Source organism: Doryrhamphus excisus, linkage group LG16 (assembly GCF_037039965.1).
Source record: "Doryrhamphus excisus strain RoL-2023G ecotype Guam linkage group LG16, RoL_Dexc_Guam_v1.1, whole genome shotgun sequence".
In the NCBI taxonomy this organism is placed as follows: Eukaryota; Metazoa; Chordata; class Actinopteri; order Syngnathiformes; family Syngnathidae; genus Doryrhamphus; species Doryrhamphus excisus.
The window spans coordinates 1,003,299-1,028,207 of record NC_136372.1 but is presented as its reverse complement, the minus strand read 5'-3'; the positions used below and the strand labels follow the sequence as shown (position 1 = coordinate 1,028,207).

The 24,909-nt window shown below is 45.7% G+C and overlaps 2 protein-coding genes across 3 annotated transcripts in view; both read right to left on the bottom strand.

Annotated features, from left to right (window-relative positions):
• eif3d (eukaryotic translation initiation factor 3, subunit D) overlaps positions 1-24,909 on the bottom strand; it is a 95,952-nt gene that overhangs the window by 57,420 nt on the left and 13,623 nt on the right. The window lies entirely within an intron of this gene.
• The window catches only part of cacng2a (calcium channel, voltage-dependent, gamma subunit 2a), a 34,253-nt gene that overhangs the window by 3,148 nt on the left and 6,196 nt on the right, over positions 1-24,909 (bottom strand). Inside the window, exon 2 of the mRNA XM_058048576.2 lies at positions 7,976-8,059. Within this exon, the coding sequence (XP_057904559.1) occupies positions 7,976-8,059 (84 nt within the window). The remainder of the gene's footprint in view (positions 1-7,975; positions 8,060-24,909) is intronic.

Here is a 24,909-nt window from a genome sequence, read left to right as displayed (position 1 = left end):
ATCATACCTGTATCATTGTATGTAAAAGTATGCTACAGGAAGGCTACATTATCATGCCCGTATCATACCAATGTAATATGTAGTAGTATGATAGAGGTAGAATGCACGTACTGTATTGTACTATAATCATAGCATGTACAGGTATGGTACTGTACATGTATGATACTAGTAGTATGGCAGTAATATGACATTGCAGCGAGTGTGACACATGAAATCGTGCGTCCCTCACGTCGTCCATCAACATGTTGCCGCCATGAAGAGCGTTTCCGTGCCGTTTGTCATCTCATCTTTTCTGTTTTTGTCCCACTTCATCCTCTTACGGTCATCTTCAAAGTTAAAGCCGTGGCCTCCTCGCTGGTCCCAGACGGGCTCCTGGGGTTTTGGGTTACGAGCGGGGAGGGGGTGATTAAATATTAACCTGTCCTGAGACTTGGCCCCTGCTGTCCTCCTGCTGTCCTCCTGCTGCGTGTCCCCCAAGTTAAGATGTGGTTGTTGACGTTTGACGCGAACGCTCGCCATCATCCGTCAGCCTCATCCTCGGCGACACCAGAAAGACGGAGGAGCGGACGGACTATTTGATTGATATTTGACACGCTGCTCTTTAACAGAGCACCATCTCAAGGTCACAGAAAAGGTGAACAACAAAAAAAAAAACCTCAGAGAAGCTCAGGTGTCACTTTTCCAATATGGGACACGTTAGAACCCAAATGGTCCAAAATGGGGAGAATTTAGCCTTGCACACTTCCTGTCCTATGATGCAAGTAAAGCATCATTTGTGGGATTTGTAGAAGTCCTTCCTGTACTTATGGACTTCATCTCGGCAGACGGCCGCCAGCCGAGTTCATGAAAATGATTTTGTCGTTTTCCCTTCATTTGGATAATAATGTGGATAAAAACGAGGCCGCTTGCCAGGTGGGCACTGGAGCCAAGAAGCAGTGTGACGCCGTAGGAGCTCATTAAAGAGCAAATCAACGCGTGACACACAAATGAAACACGCAACGCGTCCTCTAAACGCCGTCCAGTAGTCTTGGTGTGTCCCATTCACCAGGCTGGACCATCAGGGGTTGGCCGTGTTGAGGATGCTGGAAGAAATCATGGCAAGGACGGCCACCGCTAACTCCATCCCGCCTCCTCTCCAGCTTCACTACTTGAAGGTGCCCTGTCAGAGGTTCTATCTTGCCCGGAGGGACTGCGGAGCGCGGCGGCGCCCCCCCAGGGCACTGAGACGGGCTGCCAGATGGACGGGGGCTGTGCGGGGTTTAGAAGAAGAGACGTGTCAGGCTGTAAGTGTCTCTCATGCAAGTCGATATCTGATGTTGACCTTAAAGCATCACGTCAGACAAAGGAAACGGCAGAACGGGCTTTAAGCTTCATCCAAAGGCGACCGGGACTGGTTGCAACCTCCTTATCCCAAACAAGCGCCTTTAGCTGGATGCTAACCTCTTCATCCTCCGCGACGTTATTGCAACAGACGGCTATCAGACGGCTGCCAATCTGCTAGAAAGCCAAGAAGATGAAAGCTTTGACCTCGCCACTAATAGCCGATGGCGGCGCTGACCTCTGTCCCGTACGTCTCGTCTCCTCTGATGTCCCGCTCCCACGGGTGCGGTGATTAACATCCAGGTCGCTGCTTTGATTGACGTGCGGGTCACCCTCACGTCGGACGCCACGTAAGATGTGCTCTGTGTTGGCATTTTGCACGGAACCTGGTCTCACGTGAGCAACAGAGCGGAAAGGCGCTAAGCAGCTAGACTTCACTTCCGTCGTGTCGCGCCCTCATTCACGTCAAGGGGTGCTGGTGAGCGACTACCAGGGGGTTTGTCTGGGCTTAGCATGTTTGGTTGGATCACATCCCCATTTTCTGTCTGCCAATCATTGGGCAGCACGTGTCTAGCTCCACCCTTTGGGACCCCCCCCTTCTCACCAATGGCAAAAAGTGGTTATTTTTAAAAATACGCGTCTAAAGTTGTCTGTCATGCATGAACGGGTCGTTTTTGACAAGAGTGGCAAAATGACATTATTAAAATAATAATAATAATAATAACATTTTTGGAAATTGAGTTGAAAAAGTAATAATTTATATGGAAATACTAGAAGAAAATGTAAAAATCCTTTAAATATTGGAAAAAAATTACATTGAAAAATAGCTGTAATTTTATGAAAATAAAATCAATAAACTCGATATCATGAGAAAAAATAATTATATATATATTAGTTATTGTCATTTTAGTAGCATTGAGTAAAAAGAAAACATGTTAATTAGGTATAATATTAGAAATAAAGAAAACAAAACCAAGTTGTCATTTTTTGAGACCAGGAAAAGGTTATAATGTTAAGGAAATACAGTCAAAATATTCCAAGAAGATAATGTACAAACATTTAGAAGAAAGTAGCAATATTTCAAATAAAAGTGTCCAATAAGGCCAGAAAGGGTAAATAAACCACCAAAGTCACTAACTTAGCAACACCGATGCCTCATGCGACGTCTTCTTCTTCCCTGGCAGAGCGGGTTCCCAGACAGTCCCATTATAATGTGTTGACCAGCCAAGGCCAACAGGTAACGCCAAATGTAATGATCAATCCGTGATTGATGGCTTTACATTCATCACTTCCTTTGACTTGATGAGCCAATGAGAGCAGGACTCGGGGTTTCCTCAGACAAAAAACACGGAACACCGTCCCTACTTGGCCTTTGGGGTCCTTGCGGGAGGAGGTGCGCTGACTCAGTAACCCACATTTGGGAAGGCGGAGGCAGAGACAATGAGAAAGTGAGCTAACGGGAGCACACGGAGATTAGCAATGAGTCACGTTGTCGTTCCCCACCAGGACTGACTAACACTTCCTGCAGGTTTGCGCCGCGGCCTCGCCGGCTGTAGTAATGAGCGACAGGCGGGGGTGGGAGGCGGTCGGCCCGGCTCGGCACCACCTTCCCGCCCGCCGGCATGCGTGCCGAGCTGCCGGGTGGCAGCGGATACCGTGTGCAGAGTATTGATCGACATGGCTGCAGCGCTCACCGACGCCATGAGGAGATCCTGAATGATACGGGCGGGCTCAATCGCAACTTCCTGATTGGCCTGTCATAGCTCATCACACTTTTTGCGTTATCGTGTTCCAGTGTGGCACTTTTAAAAGGCGAGGCATCAAGTTGACATCACGTCCCTTTCTCTCTTTTTCACCGCCAAGGTTGAGAGGAAATTAGCATCGACTCCTAATCAGCCCCAAAAGTGCTGACGCGCAGGACGGGGTCACGCTAATCAGGAGCCTCAGCTCGCGGCCGCATTGATTTCATACTACAAACGCTTATTAATCCCGCCCACACCTCCTCCTCAATATCGAGCCCTTGCCCCGTCCTCGTCCTGTTCCCGCCTCGCTCCTCCCAACACGTTATATCAAGTGACCTCTTCGGTTCAGTAATCAGAAACCCTGGTGGAGGTATCCCAACCGAGTATCTGTGGACCTTGCAGGCCTTCTTTCTTCCGTAGCTCGCAGCAGCTGGACGTCCTGTTTCCTTGTGATTGCACGAGGATCAGCGTCCCCTCGAGGCTGCCGCAATAAAACTCTTCTCATTTTCATTCTGTTTGCACAAAAAAAGCCCAAGCTGGCAAGGATGCTTCACGCCGGGAGATAAAAAACCCGAGCACGGCCAGCATCCTTCCCCGGCTCCGCCTGCAGGACGACAGCGAGACTGCTCACGTTTAACCTCCAGCGGGAGGACATGCGCTCTCACCTCTCTCCGTGCTTTACGAGGCGTGCCGCCGCTAAATTCCTTGTTAAGTCGGAGCGGCGCACTCGCTCGGTCAATCAGGACGACAATGATTGGCTTTTCATTCACTGGCCCGTGTCTGAGGGACATCTGTTGCTAGGATACGCCCACAATGTTGGCATATCGTAGTCCCTGCAACGCCGCCGCCGCCTCTCGGGTCATGTGATCATATGAATCGCTGCCCAGTCCCCGCCGAGCGCCCCCACCCGGACCCGCTGAGGCCAGCTGAGGCCAGCGCTCAGCCTGCTGTCCCGCCTCGGGCGGCGCAGGCTGGCCACGCCCACCTCATCGATAGTGGCCAATGGTCTCAGATGAACTCGGGAACGAACCAGAGGCCGGCGCCAACGTGTCGGGGATTATTGAGGCTGGTGTGAGATCATTCAAGCCTGCAATAAAAGCCTGTTGTTCAGGTGACAAGTCTTAGTACTAGTACTAGTGTGTCTCGCCCAATATTACAGTAACATTACTGACACCTAGTGTCCGACGTAGAATACGATCTATCATCATGTTTGCCTATATTTCTACATATTCCTCTCATTCATATTATGAATGATAATGAAAAAAATAAATACAAAAAAGAATGATACTGCAAGAGGCATTTCTGCAGCAACCATCTGCATCAGTTGTACTAGTACTACTACTACTACTACTAAGTCTTAACACCTGAAAATGGTGCCCACAGAGCATGCTGGTTAGAATGACAGCCATTTAGGGAAGTCAGATCTTTGTCTCGATTGGACAAACCCAGGATGTCGTCATTCTTTGATGGGCTACTTGATGATATCATCACCATCCTACTCGACTCTTTCCTCCACTTCCATGCCCGCTTTGCACATCAATTCGGACGCCTGCCAAGTGCAGCTGTTGCTTTTAACGAGGCGCGTTGCCTTTTGACCAATGATGACGTTTATTTTAACTACTGAGCTGCGGCCTTTGACGTGCAGGCTAACGGCGTCACCGCCTACTGCCAACACAGCACTCATGCTGCATTCAAGCGCGGAAAGAAAAATAAACAACCACGAAAATGTTTCTATTTGGGTCACAGGAGAAGACATATCATATATTGTTAAATACTTGCCTATATTTGTACAAGCATGCTAGCTTCATAGCCACTCCAAATTGTCCACAGGTATGAATGTGAGTGTGAATGGTTGTTTGTCTATATGTGCCCTGTGATTGGCTGGCCACCAGTCCAGGGTCTACCCCGCCTCTCGCTCCAAAGACAGCTGGGATAGGCTCCAGCATACCCCCACCCGAGTGAGAATTAAGCGGCATGGAAAGTGTATGGACGGATGGTCCTGTTAGGATGTCGCCATGGCAACAAGTCAGCTGATGGAGCCTCCCAATGGCTGCACATTGCAGCGTCATCTCCAGGCTAGTATTCCTGCTAAGTCTATAGAGTGTCAAAGCATGTCAACCTCCATAGCAGGTCGCTGAGGTTCAGAGTTGGTCAAAAGTGTCTGCTGACTCCACAACTGCACAGGTCCAAACCTCCTCTGGCGTCAACATCGGCACACACACACACACACACACACGTACACACATACACACACACACACATACATACATATACAAGGTCTATGCCAGGAGCATCCTGGCATGTTTGCATGACCCAGCAGCTGCTTGCATCGCCTTGTGTCGCCAACACAACGCAGCTAATACAACTGTGGAAAATATACATACAACCTTCCTTACGCACATACGACTTTCCTTACACACTTACGTACAACCTTCCTTACACACTGTGTAGGAAGGATTTCATCCTATGTCGTCTGTCATGGAAGGATATTGTTGTATTTTGGCATGTCTTTGGGCCAAAGACGATGGTTACACTTGATTTCTGGCTTGGCTTAAAATGTGGACATGAGTTCATAGGACATAAGTTCAACGTGTTTGGTTTACAATGTGGCTATACGTAAGTTCATAGGACATAAGTTTAACTTGTTGGGTTTACAATGTGGTCATATGTAAGTTCATACGACATAAGTTCATGTTTGGATTAGAATGTGGACATACATAAGTCAATAGGACATAAGTTCAACGTGTTTGGTTTACAATGTGGCTATACGTAAGTTCATAGGACATAAGTTTAACTTGTTGGGTTTACAATGTGGACATATGTAAGTTCATACGACATAAGTTCATGTTTGGTTTAGAATGTGGACATACATAAGTCAATAGGACATAAGTTTAACGTGTTTGGTTTACAATGTGGATATACATAAGTTCATACGAAATAAGTTCGTGTTTGGTTTACAATGTGGATATACGTAAGTTCATAGGACATAAGTTTAACGTGTTTGGTTTACAATGTGGATATACATAAGTTCATACGAAATAAGTTCGTGTTTGGTTTACAATGTGGACATACTTAAGTCCATAGGACATAAGTTTGTGTTTGGTTTACAATGTGGACATACTACGTAAGTATGAGTGATTCTAGATACGCTTTACTTGTACTTATCAAAACTGCAAAGCATTCATTGTCTTCTGATACTTGGTTGTAAAAGTCCAATCCCCTCCTGGTGGGCTTGGATATACTGTATATTCCTCGAATCGCTCAGCCATTTAAAAAATGTGCACTTGTGATCCAGTTGAACGGAGAAATAATATTTATTAGTTGAATTGTGCCTCCTGACGCCAGGCGATACGAGGTACGAGGTGTTGTTGGCAAGAGTAAAAATAATGTCTTTCTAAACTGTTAGGACAAAAGAAGGCGGCCTTTCCCGCGGCGGCGTGCAGACTCATCAGCGGGCCCCTCACACGAGCGAGCGTCCTCTTTCTATTATTTGCATGGGCGTCTTGCATAACAGGGCGTTTCTTTGCCTCCTCCTTCCTGCCCTCTCAGCTGCTTAGCGCCCGCTGGAGCAGTGGATGATGGGAGCTCAGACACGGCATGATCTAAAAACCCACTGGCGCTTCAGTGCGCCTCAGCTGCCTTATATAATCCCGTGTGGATGTGCAAAGTGCCACGCTACTGGGACTCACGGAAACACACAGAGAGGAAAGATGGACTCTCTGTGTGTGTGTGCGTGTGTGTGTGTGTCCTGCGTGATGTTTTGACTCCCCGCCTCTCCACGTTAGGCGATGACATCACCGGTGTGCCCCCTCATTTTTGGACATCTCCCCCCGTGATGTCACTTCCGGCCAGGCCTTCACCTGGAGTGACATGTTATGCAACATGGCCGCTCTCCGCCGTGTGAGCGCGGAGGAGGCTTACGCGCGGCCGCCCAGAGGCGGCGTGACGCGTGTCCTTGCGCGGATAACAGGTGTGTCGCAGAGGAACAGCGTGTTTAACGCGGAGGACGTCTCCGGCGACCTCCCGATGCGCCCGCGCACGCTGGGAGGGGGCTCCCTTGTTGAATCATCCCGACATCGGGCGGCGAGCGCATCCTGACACGAGGGGAGAGGGCTGAGCGAGGCCTGACCCATATAAGAAGGAGGCTGAAATATTTATGGATGTGACTGTCCTAATTGGCAAGCCACTGGGAGCGCTGCGGCCCTCTCGTCCAATCAGAGCCTCCCGTGTCCTCGCCCAGGCGTCGGCGATGCGAGGGCCCCGCCGACACGGTTAGCATCATTAGCGGCGGCGTTATCGTCAGCGCTCCCTGGCTCATCCAGATGGGAGCCGGCGCTCGGAGCGCTAAGTCAAACACTCTAATTGGCCGGGATTCATTCCGCCACTGGCGTGCACTCACACCTCCATCCTTGTACGGGTCTCACAACAGAGCTGTCGCCATAGCAACCATGGTGACGACAGTGACCATGGCAACACACACAAACACACTGTTCAAACCGGCCAATCAGAAAGCGGCATCATCGTGCTAACAGTGCATCGCAGCAAACTGTCAGTGTGGTTTTTAGGATGAGTACACAAGCGGTGTGTGTGTGTGTGTTTGTGTGTTTGTGTGTGTGAGCACTAATCAATAGACAGTGTTGACTGAGCGCAGCGTAACACTGCAATGGTGTGTTGTTACACGGCAGCAGCAACAACACACCAGCCGCTTGGCAGGCCTCGGCGTGCTGCTGGAGTGTGTGTGTGTGTGTGTGTGTGTGTGTGTGTGTGTGCGTGTTTTCCACACAGCGGCCAAGTGGCATCCTGGCATGGAAGTCTAGTCTGACACGCGGCCAACAAGCATCTCAAAAGCACTCCCCGGAAGAGTCGGGAGACGGCGAAGCACAGCAGTGGAACATTTGCGAGTGTGTACTCACGCAGGAAGTACTCAGACGGGTCCGCTTCGTAATCCGTGTCCTCGGGAAAGTGGTCGATCTGTTTGCACATCCCCTTGAAGTTTCCTGGGGAGGGGAAGAAAGCGGAGACGTCAACCACTTTGACACGTGCGGTTGGACTCAATGATTTGACTTCTAACGAGGACGCGCTCGTCACCTTCAACACCCAAACAAGCACAGATTCCATCCACATAGAACATTCATACTCGGACATTCAAGCTTTAGATCAAAACATCAACCAATCAACTGTCCTCCATTTTTATTTATTATCTTAAGTGTGATTATTATGACGTGTCACACCTCCAGCCCTGAGGGATGTCTTCTTTTATTTACCTCAGCACCAACCACTGCTGCATCAGCACGTAGCATCTAGTTTAATGTACATCTACGTCGAGTTCTAGCTGCCTACTTCTGTGTGACAACTAACACATGTAGATCTATGTCTAATATCTGTCTACTATGTGAGAATATGTGTATGTATGTGTGATTATATATGTCTAGTTCGATGTGCTCCCGAAACCTGTTTCTGCTAAATGTAAAAAAGACCCGTACTGAGTTTGGTAAAAAAAAAAAAAAAAAAAAGCCCCTTTTGCGTGGAATGAGAAATGACAGGAGCTCATCTCTTGAATAATGCTTCTAAATCAATAGTCAAATGTGGGGCAGACGCTGAAATATGCAGCTGCTTCTCATAAGTCGACAATGAATGGCTTTTATTCATACACTCGTGTCATGTGACCATACATTGTTGGAATGGTCTGTGAAAAATCCAAAAAAACGACATACTAACCCCTTGTGTTTTTTGTCAAAAATCAGCGCCCTCAAACTCTAGCATTTTATGCCGTTTTTGGGTGTTTCTGGGGCCCCTGTTTAGTGTGTGTGTGAGGTTTCCCTTGTTTTTGACCAGAAAAGTGCATTAGAAAAAAGTTGAAAAAAAAACAAACAAAAAAAACAACATACTAACCCCTTACGTTTTTTGTCAAAAATCACCAAATTCAAACAGTGGCATTTTTTGCACTTTTTGGATCCTTCTTGGACCCCCGATGAGTGTGTGAGAGGTTTCCAGTTGATTTCAGCACAGAAAAGTGCATTTTCAGCAAGTTGAAAAAATTGAAAAAAACGCCATACTAACCCCTTACGTTTTTTGTCAAAATCACCAAATTCAAACACTGGCATTTTATGCCGTTTTTGGGTGCTTCTCAGGCCCCTAATGCGTGTGTGTGAGGTTTCCCGTGTTTTTTTTACTCGAAAAGTGCATTTTCAGCAAGTTGAAAAAATTGAAAAAAACGCCATACTAACCCCTTATGTTTTTTGTCAAAATCATCAAATTCAAACACTGGCATTTTATGCCATTTTTGGGTGCTCCTGGGGCCCCTAATGCGTGTGTGTGAGGTTTCCCGTGGTTTTTTCACCAGAAAAGTGCATTAGCAGCAAGTTGAGAAAATGAAAAAAAAACGTAAGGCTAACCCCTTACCTTTTTTCAAAAAATCAACACCTCTACAAAGTGGCATTTTTTGCACTTTTTGGATCCTTCTTGGACCCCCGATGAGTGTGTGAGAGGTTTCCAGTTGATTTCAGCGCAGAAAAGTGCATTTTCAGCAAGTTGGAAAAAAATGCCATACTAACCCCTTATGTTTTTTGTCAAAATCACCAAATTCAAACACTGGCATTTTATGCCGTTTTTGGGTGCTTCTCAGGCCCCTAATGCGTGTGTGTGAGGTTTCCCGTGTTTTTTTTACTCGAAAAGTGCATTTTCAGCAAGTTGAAAAAATTGAAAAAAACGCCATACTAACCCCTTACGTTTTTTGTCAAAATCACCAAATTCAAACACTGGCATTTTATGCACTTTTTGGATCCTTCTTGGACCCCCGATGAGTGTGTGAGAGGTTTCCAGTTGATTTCAGCGCAGAAAAGTGCATTTTCAGCAAGTTGAAAAAATTGAAAAAAACGCCATACTAACCCCTTATGTTTTTTGTCAAAATCACCAAATTCAAACACTGGCATTTTATGCCGTTTTTGGGTGCTTCTCAGGCCCCTAATGCGTGTGTGTGAGGTTTCTCGTGTTTTTTTTACTCGAAAAGTGCATTTTCAGCAAGTTGAAAAAATTGAAAAAAAACGCCATACTAACCCCTTACGTTTTTTGTCAAAATCACCAAATTCAAACACTGGCATTTTATGCCGTTTTTGGGTGCTTCTCAGGCCCCTAATGCGTGTGTGTGAGGTTTCCCGTGTTTTTTTTACTCGAAAAGTGCATTTTCAGCAAGTTGAAAAAATTGAAAAAAACGCCATACTAACCCCTTATGTTTTTTGTCAAAATCATCAAATTCAAACACTGGCATTTTATGCCATTTTTGGGTGCTCCTGGGGCCCCTAATGCGTGTGTGTGAGGTTTCCCGTGGTTTTTTCACCAGAAAAGTGCATTAGCAGCAAGTTGAGAAAATGAAAAAAAAACGTAAGGCTAACCCCTTACCTTTTTTCAAAAAATCAACACCTCTACAAAGTGGCATTTTTTGCACTTTTTGGATCCTTCTTGGACCCCCGATGAGTGTGTGAGAGGTTTCCAGTTGATTTCAGCGCAGAAAAGTGCATTTTCAGCAAGTTGAAAAAATTGAAAAAAATGCCATACTAACCCCTTATGTTTTTTGTCAAAATCACCAAATTCAAACACTGGCATTTTATGCCGTTTTTGGGTGCTTCTCAGGCCCCTAATGCGTGTGTGTGAGGTTTCCCGTGTTTTTTTTACTCGAAAAGTGCATTTTCAGCAAGTTGAAAAAATTGAAAAAAACGCCATACTAACCCCTTACGTTTTTTGTCAAAATCACCAAATTCAAACACTGGCATTTTATGCACTTTTTGGATCCTTCTTGGACCCCCGATGAGTGTGTGAGAGGTTTCCAGTTGATTTCAGCGCAGAAAAGTGCATTTTCAGCAAGTTGAAAAAATTGAAAAAAACGCCATACTAACCCCTTATGTTTTTTGTCAAAATCACCAAATTCAAACACTGGCATTTTATGCCGTTTTTGGGTGCTTCTCAGGCCCCTAATGCGTGTGTGTGAGGTTTCTCGTGTTTTTTTTACTCGAAAAGTGCATTTTCAGCAAGTTGAAAAAATTGAAAAAAACGCCATACTAACCCCTTACGTTTTTTGTCAAAATCACCAAATTCAAACACTGGCATTTTATGCCATTTTTGGGTGCTTCTCAGGCCCCTAATGCGTGTGTGTGAGGTTTCCCGTGTTTTTTTTACTCGAAAAAGTGCATTTTCAGCAAGTTGAAAAATTGAAAAAAACGCCATACTAACCCCTTACGTTTTTTGTCAAAATCACCAAATTCAAACACTGGCATTTTATGCACTTTTTGGATCCTTCTTGGACCCCTAATGCGTGTGTGTGAGGTTTCCCGTGGTTTTTTCACCAGAAAAGTTTATTAGCAGCAAGTTGAGAAAATGAAAAAAAACCTAAGGCTAACCTCTTACCTTTTTTCAAAAAAATCAACACCTCTACAAAGTGGCATTTTTTGCACTTTTTGGATCCTTCTTGGACCCCCGATGAGTGTGTGAGAGGTTTCCAGTTGATTTCAGCGCAGAAAAGTGCATTTTCAGCAAGTTGAAAAAATTGAAAAAAACGCCATACTAACCCCTTATGTTTTTTGTCAAAATCACCAAATTCAAACACTGGCATTTTATGCTGTTTTTGGGTGCTTCTCAGGCCCCTAATGCGTGTGTGTGAGGTTTCCCGTGTTTTTTTTACTCGAAAAGTGCATTTTCAGCAAGTTGAAAAAATTGAAAAAAACGCCATACTAACCCCTTATGTTTTTTGTCAAAATCATCAAATTCAAACACTGGCATTTTATGCCATTTTTGGGTGCTCCTGGGGCCCCTAATGCGTGTGTGTGAGGTTTCCCGTGGTTTTTTCACCAGAAAAGTGCATTAGCAGCAAGTTGAGAAAATGAAAAAAAAACGTAAGGCTAACCCCTTACCTTTTTTCAAAAAATCAACACCTCTACAAAGTGGCATTTTTTGCACTTTTTGGATCCTTCTTGGACCCCCGATGAGTGTGTGAGAGGTTTCCAGTTGATTTCAGCGCAGAAAAGTGCATTTTCAGCAAGTTGAAAAAATTGAAAAAAATGCCATACTAACCCCTTATGTTTTTTGTCAAAATCACCAAATTCAAACACTGGCATTTTATGCCGTTTTTGGGTGCTTCTCAGGCCCCTAATGCGTGTGTGTGAGGTTTCCCGTGTTTTTTTTACTCGAAAAGTGCATTTTCAGCAAGTTGAAAAAATTGAAAAAAACGCCATACTAACCCCTTACGTTTTTTGTCAAAATCACCAAATTCAAACACTGGCATTTTATGCACTTTTTGGATCCTTCTTGGACCCCCGATGAGTGTGTGAGAGGTTTCCAGTTGATTTCAGCGCAGAAAAGTGCATTTTCAGCAAGTTGAAAAAATTGAAAAAAACGCCATACTAACCCCTTATGTTTTTTGTCAAAATCACCAAATTCAAACACTGGCATTTTATGCCGTTTTTGGGTGCTTCTCAGGCCCCTAATGCGTGTGTGTGAGGTTTCTCGTGTTTTTTTTACTCGAAAAGTGCATTTTCAGCAAGTTGAAAAAATTGAAAAAAACGCCATACTAACCCCTTACGTTTTTTGTCAAAATCACCAAATTCAAACACTGGCATTTTATGCCATTTTTGGGTGCTTCTCAGGCCCCTAATGCGTGTGTGTGAGGTTTCCCGTGTTTTTTTTACTCGAAAAAGTGCATTTTCAGCAAGTTGAAAAATTGAAAAAAACGCCATACTAACCCCTTACGTTTTTTGTCAAAATCACCAAATTCAAACACTGGCATTTTATGCACTTTTTGGATCCTTCTTGGACCCCTAATGCGTGTGTGTGAGGTTTCCCGTGGTTTTTTCACCAGAAAAGTTTATTAGCAGCAAGTTGAGAAAATGAAAAAAAACCTAAGGCTAACCTCTTACCTTTTTTCAAAAAAATCAACACCTCTACAAAGTGGCATTTTTTGCACTTTTTGGATCCTTCTTGGACCCCCGATGAGTGTGTGAGAGGTTTCCAGTTGATTTCAGCGCAGAAAAGTGCATTTTCAGCAAGTTGAAAAAATTGAAAAAAACGCCATACTAACCCCTTATGTTTTTTGTCAAAATCACCAAATTCAAACACTGGCATTTTATGCTGTTTTTGGGTGCTTCTCAGGCCCCTAATGCGTGTGTGTGAGGTTTCCCGTGTTTTTTTTACTCGAAAAGTGCATTTTCAGCAAGTTGAAAAAATTGAAAAAAACGCCATACTAACCTTACGTTTTTTGTCAAAATCACCAAATTCAAACACTGGCATTTTATGCACTTTTTGGATCCTTCTTGGACCCCCGATGAGTGTGTGAGAGGTTTCCAGTTGATTTCAGCGCAGAAAAGTGCATTTTCAGCAAGTTGAAAAAATTGAAAAAAACGCCATACTAACCCCTTATGTTTTTTGTCAAAATCACCAAATTCAAACACTGGCATTTTATGCCGTTTTTGGGTGCTTCTCAGGCCCCTAATGCGTGTGTGTGAGGTTTCTCGTGTTTTTTTTACTCGAAAAGTGCATTTTCAGCAAGTTGAAAAAATTGAAAAAAACGCCATACTAACCCCTTACGTTTTTTGTCAAAATCACCAAATTCAAACACTGGCATTTTATGCCGTTTTTGGGTGCTTCTCAGGCCCCTAATGCGTGTGTGTGAGGTTTCCCGTGTTTTTTTTACTCGAAAAAGTGCATTTTCAGCAAGTTGAAAAAATTGAAAAAAACGCCATACTAACCCCTTACGTTTTTTGTCAAAATCACCAAATTCAAACACTGGCATTTTATGCCGTTTTTGGGTGCTTCTCAGGCCCCTAATGCGTGTGTGTGAGGTTTCCCGTGTTTTTTTTTACTCGAAAAGTGCATTTTCAGCAAGTTGAAAAAATTGAAAAAAACGCCATACTAACCCCTTACGTTTTTTGTCAAAATCACCAAATTCAAACACTGGCATTTTATGCTGTTTTTGGGTGCTTCTCAGGCCCCTAATGCGTGTGTGTGAGGTTTCCCGTGTTTTTTTTACTCGAAAAGTGCATTTTCAGCAAGTTGAAAAAATTGAAAAAAACGCCATACTAACCCCTTACGTTTTTTGTCAAAATCACCAAATTCAAACACTGGCATTTTATGCACTTTTTGGATCCTTCTTGGACCCCCGATGAGTGTGTGAGAGGTTTCCAGTTGATTTCAGCGCAGAAAAGTGCATTTTCAGCAAGTTGAAAAAATTGAAAAAAACGCCATACTAACCCCTTATGTTTTTTGTCAAAATCACCAAATTCAAACACTGGCATTTTATGCCGTTTTTGGGTGCTTCTCAGGCCCCTAATGCGTGTGTGTGAGGTTTCTCGTGTTTTTTTTACTCGAAAAGTGCATTTTCAGCGAGTTGAAAAAATTGAAAAAAACGACATACTAACCCCTTACGTTTTTTGTCAAAATCACCAAATTCCAACACTGGCATTTTATGCCGTTTTTGGGTGCTTCTCAGGCCCCTAATGCGTGTGTGTGAGGTTTCCCGTGGTTTTTTCACCAGAAAAGTTTATTAGCAGCAAGTTGAGAAAATGAAAAAAAACCTAAGGCTAACCTCTTACCTTTTTTCAAAAAAATCAACACCTCTACAAAGTGGCATTTTTTGCACTTTTTGGATCCTTCTTGGACCCCCGATGAGTGTGTGAGAGGTTTCCAGTTGATTTCAGCGCAGAAAAGTGCATTTTCAGCAAGTTGAAAAAATTGAAAAAAACGCCATACTAACCCCTTATGTTTTTTGTCAAAATCACCAAATTCAAACACTGGCATTTTATGCCGTTTTTGGGTGCTTCTCAGGCCCCTAATGCGTGTGTGTGAGGTTTCCCGTGTTTTTTTTTACTCAAAGTGCATTTTCAGCAAGTTGAAAAAATTTAAAAAAACACCATACTAACCCCTTAAGTTTTTTGTCAAAATCACCAAATTCAAACACTGGCATTTTATGCCGTTTTTGGGTGCTTCTCAGGCCCCTAATGCGTTTGTGTGAGGTTTCCCGTGTTTTTTTACTCGAAAAGTGCATTTTCAGCAAGTTGAAAAAATTGAAAAAAACACCATACTAACCCCTTACGTTTTTTGTCAAAATCACCAAATTCAAACACTGGCATTTTATGCCGTTTTTGGGTGCTTCTCAGGCCCCTAATGCGTGTGTGTGAGGTTTCCCGTGTTTTTTTTACTCGAAAAAGTGCATTTTCAGCAAGTTGAAAAAATTGAAAAAAACGCCATACTAACCCCTTACGTTTTTTGTCAAAATCACCAAATTCAAACACTGGCATTTTATGCACTTTTTGGATCCTTCTTGGACCCCCGATGAGTGTGTGAGAGGTTTCCAGTTGATTTCAGCGCAGAAAAGTGCATTTTCAGCAAGTTGAAAAAATTTTAAAAAACGCCATACTAACCCCTTATGTTTTTTGTCAAAATCACCAAATTCAAACACTGGCATTTTATGCCGTTTTTGGGTGCTTCTCAGGCCCCTAATGCGTGTGTGTGAGGTTTCTCGTGTTTTTTTTACTCGAAAAGTGCATTTTCAGCAAGTTGAAAAAATTGAAAAAAACGCCATACTAACCCCTTACGTTTTTTGTCAAAATCACCAAATTCAAACACTGGCATTTTATGCTGTTTTTGGGTGCTTCTCAGGCCCCTAATGCGTGTGTGTGAGGTTTCCCGTGTTTTTTTTACTCGAAAAGTGCATTTTCAGCAAGTTGAAAAAATTGAAAAAAACGCCATACTAACCCCTTACGTTTTTTGTCAAAATCACCAAATTCAAACACTGGCATTTTATGCACTTTTTGGATCCTTCTTGGACCCCCGATGAGTGTGTGAGAGGTTTCCAGTTGATTTCAGCGCAGAAAAGTGCATTTTCAGCAAGTTGAAAAAATTGAAAAAAACGCCATACTAACCCCTTACGTTTTTTGTCAAAATCACCAAATTCAAACACTGGCATTTTATGCACTTTTTGGATCCTTCTTGGACCCCCGATGAGTGTGTGAGAGGTTTCCAGTTGATTTCAGCGCAGAAAAGTGCATTTTCAGCAAGTTGAAAAAATTTAAAAAAACGCCATACTAACCCCTTATGTTTTTTGTCAAAATCACCAAATTCAAACACTGGCATTTTATGCCGTTTTTGGGTGCTTCTCAGGCCCCTAATGCGTGTGTGTGAGGTTTCTCGTGTTTTTTTTACTCGAAAAGTGCATTTTCAGCGAGTTGAAAAAATTGAAAAAAACGACATACTAACCCCTTACGTTTTTTGTCAAAATCACCAAATTCCAACACTGGCATTTTATGCCGTTTTTGGGTGCTTCTCAGGCCCCTAATGCGTGTGTGTGAGGTTTCCCGTGGTTTTTTCACCAGAAAAGTTTATTAGCAGCAAGTTGAGAAAATGAAAAAAAACCTAAGGCTAACCTCTTACCTTTTTTCAAAAAAATCAACACCTCTACAAAGTGGCATTTTTTGCACTTTTTGGATCCTTCTTGGACCCCCGATGAGTGTGTGAGAGGTTTCCAGTTGATTTCAGCGCAGAAAAGTGCATTTTCAGCAAGTTGAAAAAATTGAAAAAAACGCCATACTAACCCCTTATGTTTTTTGTCAAAATCACCAAATTCAAACACTGGCATTTTATGCCGTTTTTGGGTGCTTCTCAGGCCCCTAATGCGTGTGTGTGAGGTTTCCCGTGTTTTTTTTTACTCAAAGTGCATTTTCAGCAAGTTGAAAAAATTTAAAAAAACACCATACTAACCCCTTAAGTTTTTTGTCAAAATCACCAAATTCAAACACTGGCATTTTATGCCGTTTTTGGGTGCTTCTCAGGCCCCTAATGCGTTTGTGTGAGGTTTCCCGTGTTTTTTTACTCGAAAAGTGCATTTTCAGCAAGTTGAAAAAATTGAAAAAAACACCATACTAACCCCTTACGTTTTTTGTCAAAATCACCAAATTCAAACACTGGCATTTTATGCCGTTTTTGGGTGCTTCTCAGGCCCCTAATGCGTGTGTGTGAGGTTTCGCGTGTGTGTGAGGTTTCCCGTGTTTTTTTACTCAAAGTGCATTTTCAGCAAGTTGAAAAAATTGAAAAAAACGACATACTAACCCCTTACGTTTTTTGTCAAAATCACCAAATTCAAACACTGGCATTTTATGCCGTTTTTGGGTGCTTCTCAGGCCCCTAATGCGTGTGTGTGAGGTTTCCCGTGGTTTTTTCACCAGAAAAGTTTATTAGCAGCAAGTTGAGAAAATGAAAAAAAACGTAAGGCTAACCTCTTACCTTTTTTCAAAAAATCAACACCTCTACAAAGTGGCATTTTTTGCACTTTTTGGATCCTTCTTGGACCCCCGATGAGTGTGTGAGAGGTTTCCAGTTGATTTCAGCGCAGAAAAGTGCATTTTCAGCAAGTTGAAAAAATTGAAAAAAACGCCATACTAACCCCTTACGTTTTTTGTCAAAATCACCAAATTCAAACACTGGCATTTTATGCCGTTTTTGGGTGCTTCTCAGGCCCCTAATGCGTGTGTGTGAGGTTTCCCGTGTTTTTTTTACTCGAAAAGTGCATTTTCAGCAAGTTGAAAAAATTGAAAAAAACGCCATACTAACCCCTTACGTTTTTTGTCAAAATCACCAAATTCAAACACTGGCATTTTATGCCGTTTTTGGGTGCTTCTCAGGCCCCTAATGCGTGTGTGTGAGGTTTCCCGTGTTTTTTTTACTCGAAAAGTGCATTTTCAGCAAGTTGAAAAAATTGAAAAAAACGCCATACTAACCCCTTACGTTTTTTGTCAAAATCACCAAATTCAAACACTGGCATTTTATGCCGTTTTTGGGTGCTTCTCAGGCCCCTAATGCGTGTGTGTGAGGTTTCCCGTGTTTTTTTCTCACTAGAAAAGTGCATTAGCAGCAAGTTGAAAAAAAACGACATACTAACCCCTTACGTTTTTTGTCAAAAATCACCAAATACAAGAACATAGGTCTACATTTAATTGTCACATAGAAGTAGAAGCATAGAATGACGTGCAGTGTCTCGTGCTCCATCAGGGTTCCTAAAGATGCGGTGCGGGTCCGGGAGGATATGTAAACCACACCCCGCCCTGCTCATCAGCGTGGGTCCGTGAGAAGGTGTCTGCTCTCCGGGCGGCACGGGCGGGCTGTGAGGTGGCGACGTGTAAACAAGCGGCGCACCGCTGTGGCGAGCTGGAGCGGCGCCAGCATGGAGTTCATCTCGTTTGGCCGACACCTCCTCACATTCCATCCAGGAGACGCCGTCCTTTCTCTCCCGAGGTGCCGCGGCGGCACCTGATGCTGTCCGGACCTTGGATTGGAGGAAATCTGCATTGGGAGAGCCGGTGTGGGTTGCTGCGGCGCCGGTTGCCGCGGCGCCGGTTACTGCTGCTGAAGAGAAGGGTTGGCACACACTTTGTGACGGCCCCCATGCAGAGAGACAGAGAAGGACCCCCTCCGCGATGAGCACATGGACATTAGAGATGGGAATCCATGGCTGTGATCAGCATGTGCGCTTGAGGGGACGCCGCCTGGCAACCAACTCGTCAGCGGATGGATTGAATTATGGGATGCCTTTGTAGCTCGGCTTTGTTTTGAAATGTTCAATGGTGGGGGAACGTCACAACCACACAAAGCCACTTTGCTCTCTGACGTGCGTGGTGCTGGAACGCCATGTGAAACATCCACAGGTGGCGCCGCACAGGGGAGGGGGGAGAGGATCCCGGCGGGAACGGCGGGGAGCTTTTGAAGGACGGAGCGGGACGATGGAGTGGGAGGCGGAGCACGTCAAGTGTCACATTCAAGCCTGGCTAATCGCTGAGCCGTGAAAAAAAAAAAAAGCTTGAGTGGCCTGCAAGCTCGTCACCACACGCTCAAGTCCAACACTTGCACTGGAAGCAGCCAACACCAATCAACCAATCAACACGCTTGCTGTCGCATGCTGACACGCCTCCTTGGACCGAAAGGAAGTGTTTGGCATTCATTCGCATACATACATTCATTCATACATACATTCGTTCACATACATACATTCGTTCATACATACATTCACGTACATACATTCGCATACAGAGGCAAACAAATGCTAGTTAGCAAAGCTAGCTAGTTAGCTAATGCTAAGATCCAGCATCCAAGCAGTTAAGTATCTCGTCACAAACATTGCTAACATGAAACAAGAAGTCCATGTGAATTGACATCCACCATGACACTCCCTAGATCTCCCCCAAGGCCGACCGGGATCTTCGGGAAACGTATCCTTCATTTCCCCATCATTCCTGAAGATGATTGAGTCATCGCTAAACCTCGTCTGACCCTTCACTTCAACATAAGTGGGTGTTACTGAAGAGGAGGGGGTTGTTACTCAAAGCCTCTCCACACCCCCTCCCTCCCGCGGTGGGCCTGAACTATGTGCTGACCCCATGCCCCCCCATGTCCCCTCCTGTGCCGTGCGGCCATAAAACACTTCATTAGCAGCAGCGATGAAGCACGGTGGAGTGCAGCCGAGGGAGGGGGTGCTTGTGGATTTATCGAGGCGGGTCTGGAGCCGCTCTCGAGAGGGAGCTCCTCCTGTGTGGGTCTGGCACTGAAGATTTTAGTTGCAAGGTTCTGGAAGGGTTCCAGCCGAGGCCAGAGCTCTCCGTTCAGGATGGAAGCTGTCCAAGGTTTGGTTTGATGTTGGCTGGTTAAAGAGATCCGTTACGGACCTAACCCCGAGACCAACTCCAGGCCAGCCACAGCATGAGCCTAACCTCAACACCAGCCTTAATCCCAGTCCTGATCTTAAGACCAACTCTAGCCCAACCATTGCATGACCCAGACCTAATACCAGTCCTGATCCTAAGACCAGATCCAATTCTAGCCATAACCATGACCCTGACCTCAACACCAGTCATAATGCCAGTCAATCAATCAATCAATCAGTACAATCAGGAAGCAGGATGTCATAAAAGCCGTAGCTCTAAGAAACAAGTCCGGTCTCAGACTTCCTGTCTGCTGTGTTTGCTCAGGTAGAAGTCCTTGGTGGAAGTCAGGAGACAGGAAGTCAGTCCTGCCCACACAGCCTGTAATCAAACATCATCTGCCGTGCAGACAAAGGCTTGATGAGACATCAGCACGGAAGAGATGCATGCTGGGAAGTGGGGGTGCAGCGGTGGGGGTGGGCGGCGGGGGCGGGGTCAGGGTGTCTGCGTGGGAGGAGATATTGAGGTCCTCTTCACTTCAGCGGGTGGGCGGATTTTCTGCAAAACTTTCCAGCCGGACGGGAAGCCACCCGCTGCTCACCCGTCCCCGTCCGACCCTCCCCATCCTCCCACTCCACCCTCAGTCCCTACGGCAGCGGTTGCCATGTGGACATCACTTTGGTTGCTATGGTTACCGCTCTGCAGGCCCCAGCCAGGAGAAGCTCACGTGGAGCGTCTGCTGAGGTGTCGTTTACCCTCTACACCCCCCCAGCCGCCCCCCCCACGCACTGCAGCACAAGACAGGTCAAAGAGACGCCGTCTTACACACGTGTGGCGCGCATGTTCAATCCCTCGTCTTCATGCGTGTCATCCTTAACCTCGGAATGAAGCGGCGACAAGAGAGCCCTAATGGACGTATTCATCTTCATAATCACACCTTAGTCATCCTCATAATCGCCGCATTCATCTTGCTAATGACCCCACAGAGCCGCCCGGGCCCCACTCGCCTGCCGCCGTGCACACGCATGTGGCGCCGGTGCCTCGCATCGCGAAGACGAGCGCAACATCTGGTGGACGGAATAACACTTAGTGGAGCCGAACAAGGGTCTAAGGACTGGGAGCAGATCCCTAACAACAGCAGGGGACTCCCATTGTGGAAAGGATCTTGGACTAGCGTTTCTGTAGCAGATCTCTAAAAACAGCAGAGGACTCCCATTGTGGAAAGGATCTTGGACTAGCGCTTGTGTAGCAGATCTCTAACAACAGCAGGGGAATCCCATTGTGTACATGAGGATCTTGGACTACCATTCTTATTAGTAGACCTATAGAGGACTTATAGAGCACTCCCCGTTGTTTAAGGATCTTGGACTATAATATTTTTTTTACATCAGAAGCTGAAAAACAGCAGTGCTCCAGCCAAATAGAGGATCTTTGACCACAGTTTTTGCTGCTGTCATATAGACAATCTTTGACTGGCCTTTTAGCAGCACTTTCTCCAAGATACGGGGAGATGTTTCTCCAGTGCTGAAGTCAGAGGTCACACTGAAGAAGATGCGTGTGTGAGCATGGTGAGATGAATCACACATCACAGGAGGAACACCAGTACGTTCAGAAGGTCCCTGCGGAGAGATGCCTGCTAGCGGGGATGCAAAAGCCGAGGTGGGAGGCGGCTTGACGGAGGCAGCGGCGGTTCTCATCTGGTTGGGGGGATGGACTGGCGTTCTTCAATCGTCTGACCTCCCACAGAGACGCCCAAGAGGCGCTCTTCTGCGGAATGTTTCACTTTTTTAAGTTCCGAGATTCACGCTTCCAACTTTCCAGGACATTTGGAAGTTAGGAAACGGCGAGGTCATGCACCGGCCACTCAGGAAATGAAGTTAAGGGCAACACGTCCACACAGCAGCCTCTTTATTAGGTACGGCAGCTAATCCAAATCAAAGATAACGCTCACTTTTGATTGACAGTGGCCTACACGACATGCTTCTTTTTCTGCTGCGTCAAACTTACTGTAGTTTCTAATATTTTCACCTGGTTCTGTCCAAAGTCTACATTAGCCAGTTAGCATCACTTAACAGGGGGACTCTTGCTTTGTTTTTTCTGTGCTTTTATTTTGTTGTTTCCTGTTTCCTGTCTGCCACTGCTGTCAGTACCTGCCACTATGTCTCTGTATCGTGGGGTAACTTTTCATGGAATCACAGAGACCTGAAAACCGCGTGCCCCAAACAAAGATGGCTGCCCATGACTTCACGTAAACAAAGCATATAATAAATGTAATCATAAAAACGACGGTCGCGCCAATTAAAAGCGACATTGGGCTCTTTCCCGTCCGCACTTATCTTTCAACAACGTCTGAAAGTGAAGTTTTGCTCGGCTCCAAAGATTCCTCCGGCATGCGCTTGTTCCTGAAAAGTGCCGAGCTCAGCAGCGCGGCGCAGATAAGCTTATTGCCCGAGATAACAAAGTCTTTGCACAAAGACAACGTGAAAGACGGACGGACGCGAGCTAGCGTTCTGGCGCCAAACGTGTACTTCCTGGCCTCCTATTGGCCGGCAACGAGGCTGACGTGGACCCGGAGATGCTCCCTCGACTTTGCGGCCTGACTAGGAGGGTATCGCCCCCTTTTAAAAAGCACAGATAAGAGTCGGGGAGGAGAGTATGCACGCTCGCGCCGTCAAAGTCACCTTTCTCCATCTTTGCCAATTACTGCACCTTGGCTCAGGTGCCAAGACGCCATCTTAGCCGGAAAGTTCAGGCCGCAGAATTAAATACAGGTCATACCAGGGCAGGGCATTGATGATGGATGGGTGGATGATGGACAGACGGGTGGACGGATGAATGGGTGGATGAATGGATGGATGGGTGGCCGGGTGGATGGACAGATGGTTGGGCGGATGGATGGACGGGTGGACAAATGGGTTATGGGTGGATGGATGGACGGATGGGTAGTTGGATGGACGGGTGGATGCAGGGATGTGTGGGTGGACGCATGCATATGGGTGGGCGGATGGATGCATGGGTAGGTGGGGTAAACCCCCCTCCTTAGAATTACTAATTTGTGGTTATTGATCGGTGCTGTTGAGCTGAAATACAGCAGGAGAAGAGGAGGTGGTGTGCGGGGGGTCAAGGTGGGGGTCGGGGGAGGTTGGTGGGGGCATTGAGTATTCCGTGGGTTGCTTCGCTGCAGTTCTTTCTTTTCTTTTTTCCCCTCCTTCCTAATCTTTAATGTAGGGAGGAAAGGCCAATGGTTGCAGTGCGTCAAAGTGCCCCCCAACCCCCACCCCCCAATTCACTGAGTGTCCACATGTCATCTGTTGCCCTGCTGCGGCACGGTATGCTGGGAGGGAGGTTGTTGCGTGTGGGGGGGTTTAGGGTGGGCCAGGAGAGATGGATGGAGGCATGTGTTCCTGCATTCCTCCTCGTTCATTACCACCATGGAAATGCAACCAATGCAACCCCCCCCATCCCACCCCATCCCACAATAAATGATTCCTTAATGACTCTTTTGACTGCCAATGCCTTGGCTGCCTGCATCTTTCATGCAGTGGGGGACAGAGGAGGGGGGGGGTGCACAGCAGCTTGAGAAAAATCAGGAAAAAAAGACACCTGCCAAGTTATTGGGCCCTTTCATCTGGTCTGGGGACCAGGGTCCTACTATGTCGAGGTGACCAACGTGACCTGGGGTCATTTTCAGCATCCAGCTCATCTTTTGGGCTCTTATCATAAATATAGTACATACTTATATCATCTAAATATATTATTAACATATATTTCTAAATACCGACGGTACCCACGCCTGAGCCACAACGATCTGTGAGGACGACAGACGGATGACACTGTAGCTCAAAAATATTGGGACACTTCCTGAAAAAAAAAAAAAAATCAAGCACAAACTGCTCCCGCTTTTCCGAGAAGACTTTCTACGTGAGGTTGGCGTGGTGGGGTGGGGTTCGCTTTGTGCTCCCGCATTGTCAATAATGTCCTGCTAAGATGGACGCTGAGGGACAATCGAGGACGCCGGTCCAAACTCTCATTGATTGATGGGCGAAGAGCTGTGTCCCAATACTTTAGCGTGCATGGAAGTATGTGTTTGTGTCATCACAGTGATGATGTAACACTGTGACACATTCCGGGCGCACACAAGAGCAAAACAGGAGAAAATGTCACAGCAACACCACACTCTCTCTCTCTCTCGCTCTCTCGCTCGCACACACACACACACACACACACACACACACTCATTTCCAGGTGAAAAATGTGCACACGCTCTTTTCCCGCCTGCTGCTATGATCAGGAGAGATTCCTGGTCCTGGAAAGCGATCTGAGAGCTCCTCATTAAAAATTCATCCTCTCCCTCAGCGCTCACACAACTACGCTGGCGTGCATGCCCACACACACACACACACACACACACACACACACACACACACACACCCAGGGATAGGGGAAGCGGCGTTCCGGACTGGAAATGACATCATCTTCCTGGGTGGACTTAGCAACACCTTCCCCTCGCCTACATCACACAACATTCTGACTAATTCCCGGATTCCCTCGCCACTCATCATCACAGCATGTTGCATCACTTCCTGTTAGAACGCTGCTAATCACCGCCAGGAAGTGACTCCATGACCGAGCATGCCAACGTTTGGATCGCCCCGTTAAATTGATGCCAGCTTTTTTTTAAGCCCACTTCTTGACCGCTGCGGTATGTTTATTGGGATTATTATTATTATTATTTCAGGCATTTCCTGGCAACTTTGGGGTCCTTAACGTACATGAAAACATTGCGTGTGCATGAGGCGTCAGGCCTGGTGAAAAATGCCGATTCAGCAGTTCTGATCACAGACCCCCAAATTTGCATGGCGACAAACTTTGATGGTGCGCCAGACCAAAATAAACGATACTAGCTGGGTGTCGAGCTAGCAAGATTGTCATTACAATACGTGCATGATGAAGATGACATCATCGGTCACTTCCTGAATTAGCCACTAGCAAACTTTACTTATTTGCGTAAAACACGCTCTTGCTGCTTGCAGCTTTAATTAAAAATAAATTTGTTGTGATTTTTTCTGACTTGATGGTGACACCCCCAAAGCTTTGCATTGGTTCCTTCCTGAAATAGTCACCACACCCCCCAGTGACGAAAAAGAAATGTACGAACCAAAGCTGATTTCTTCGTA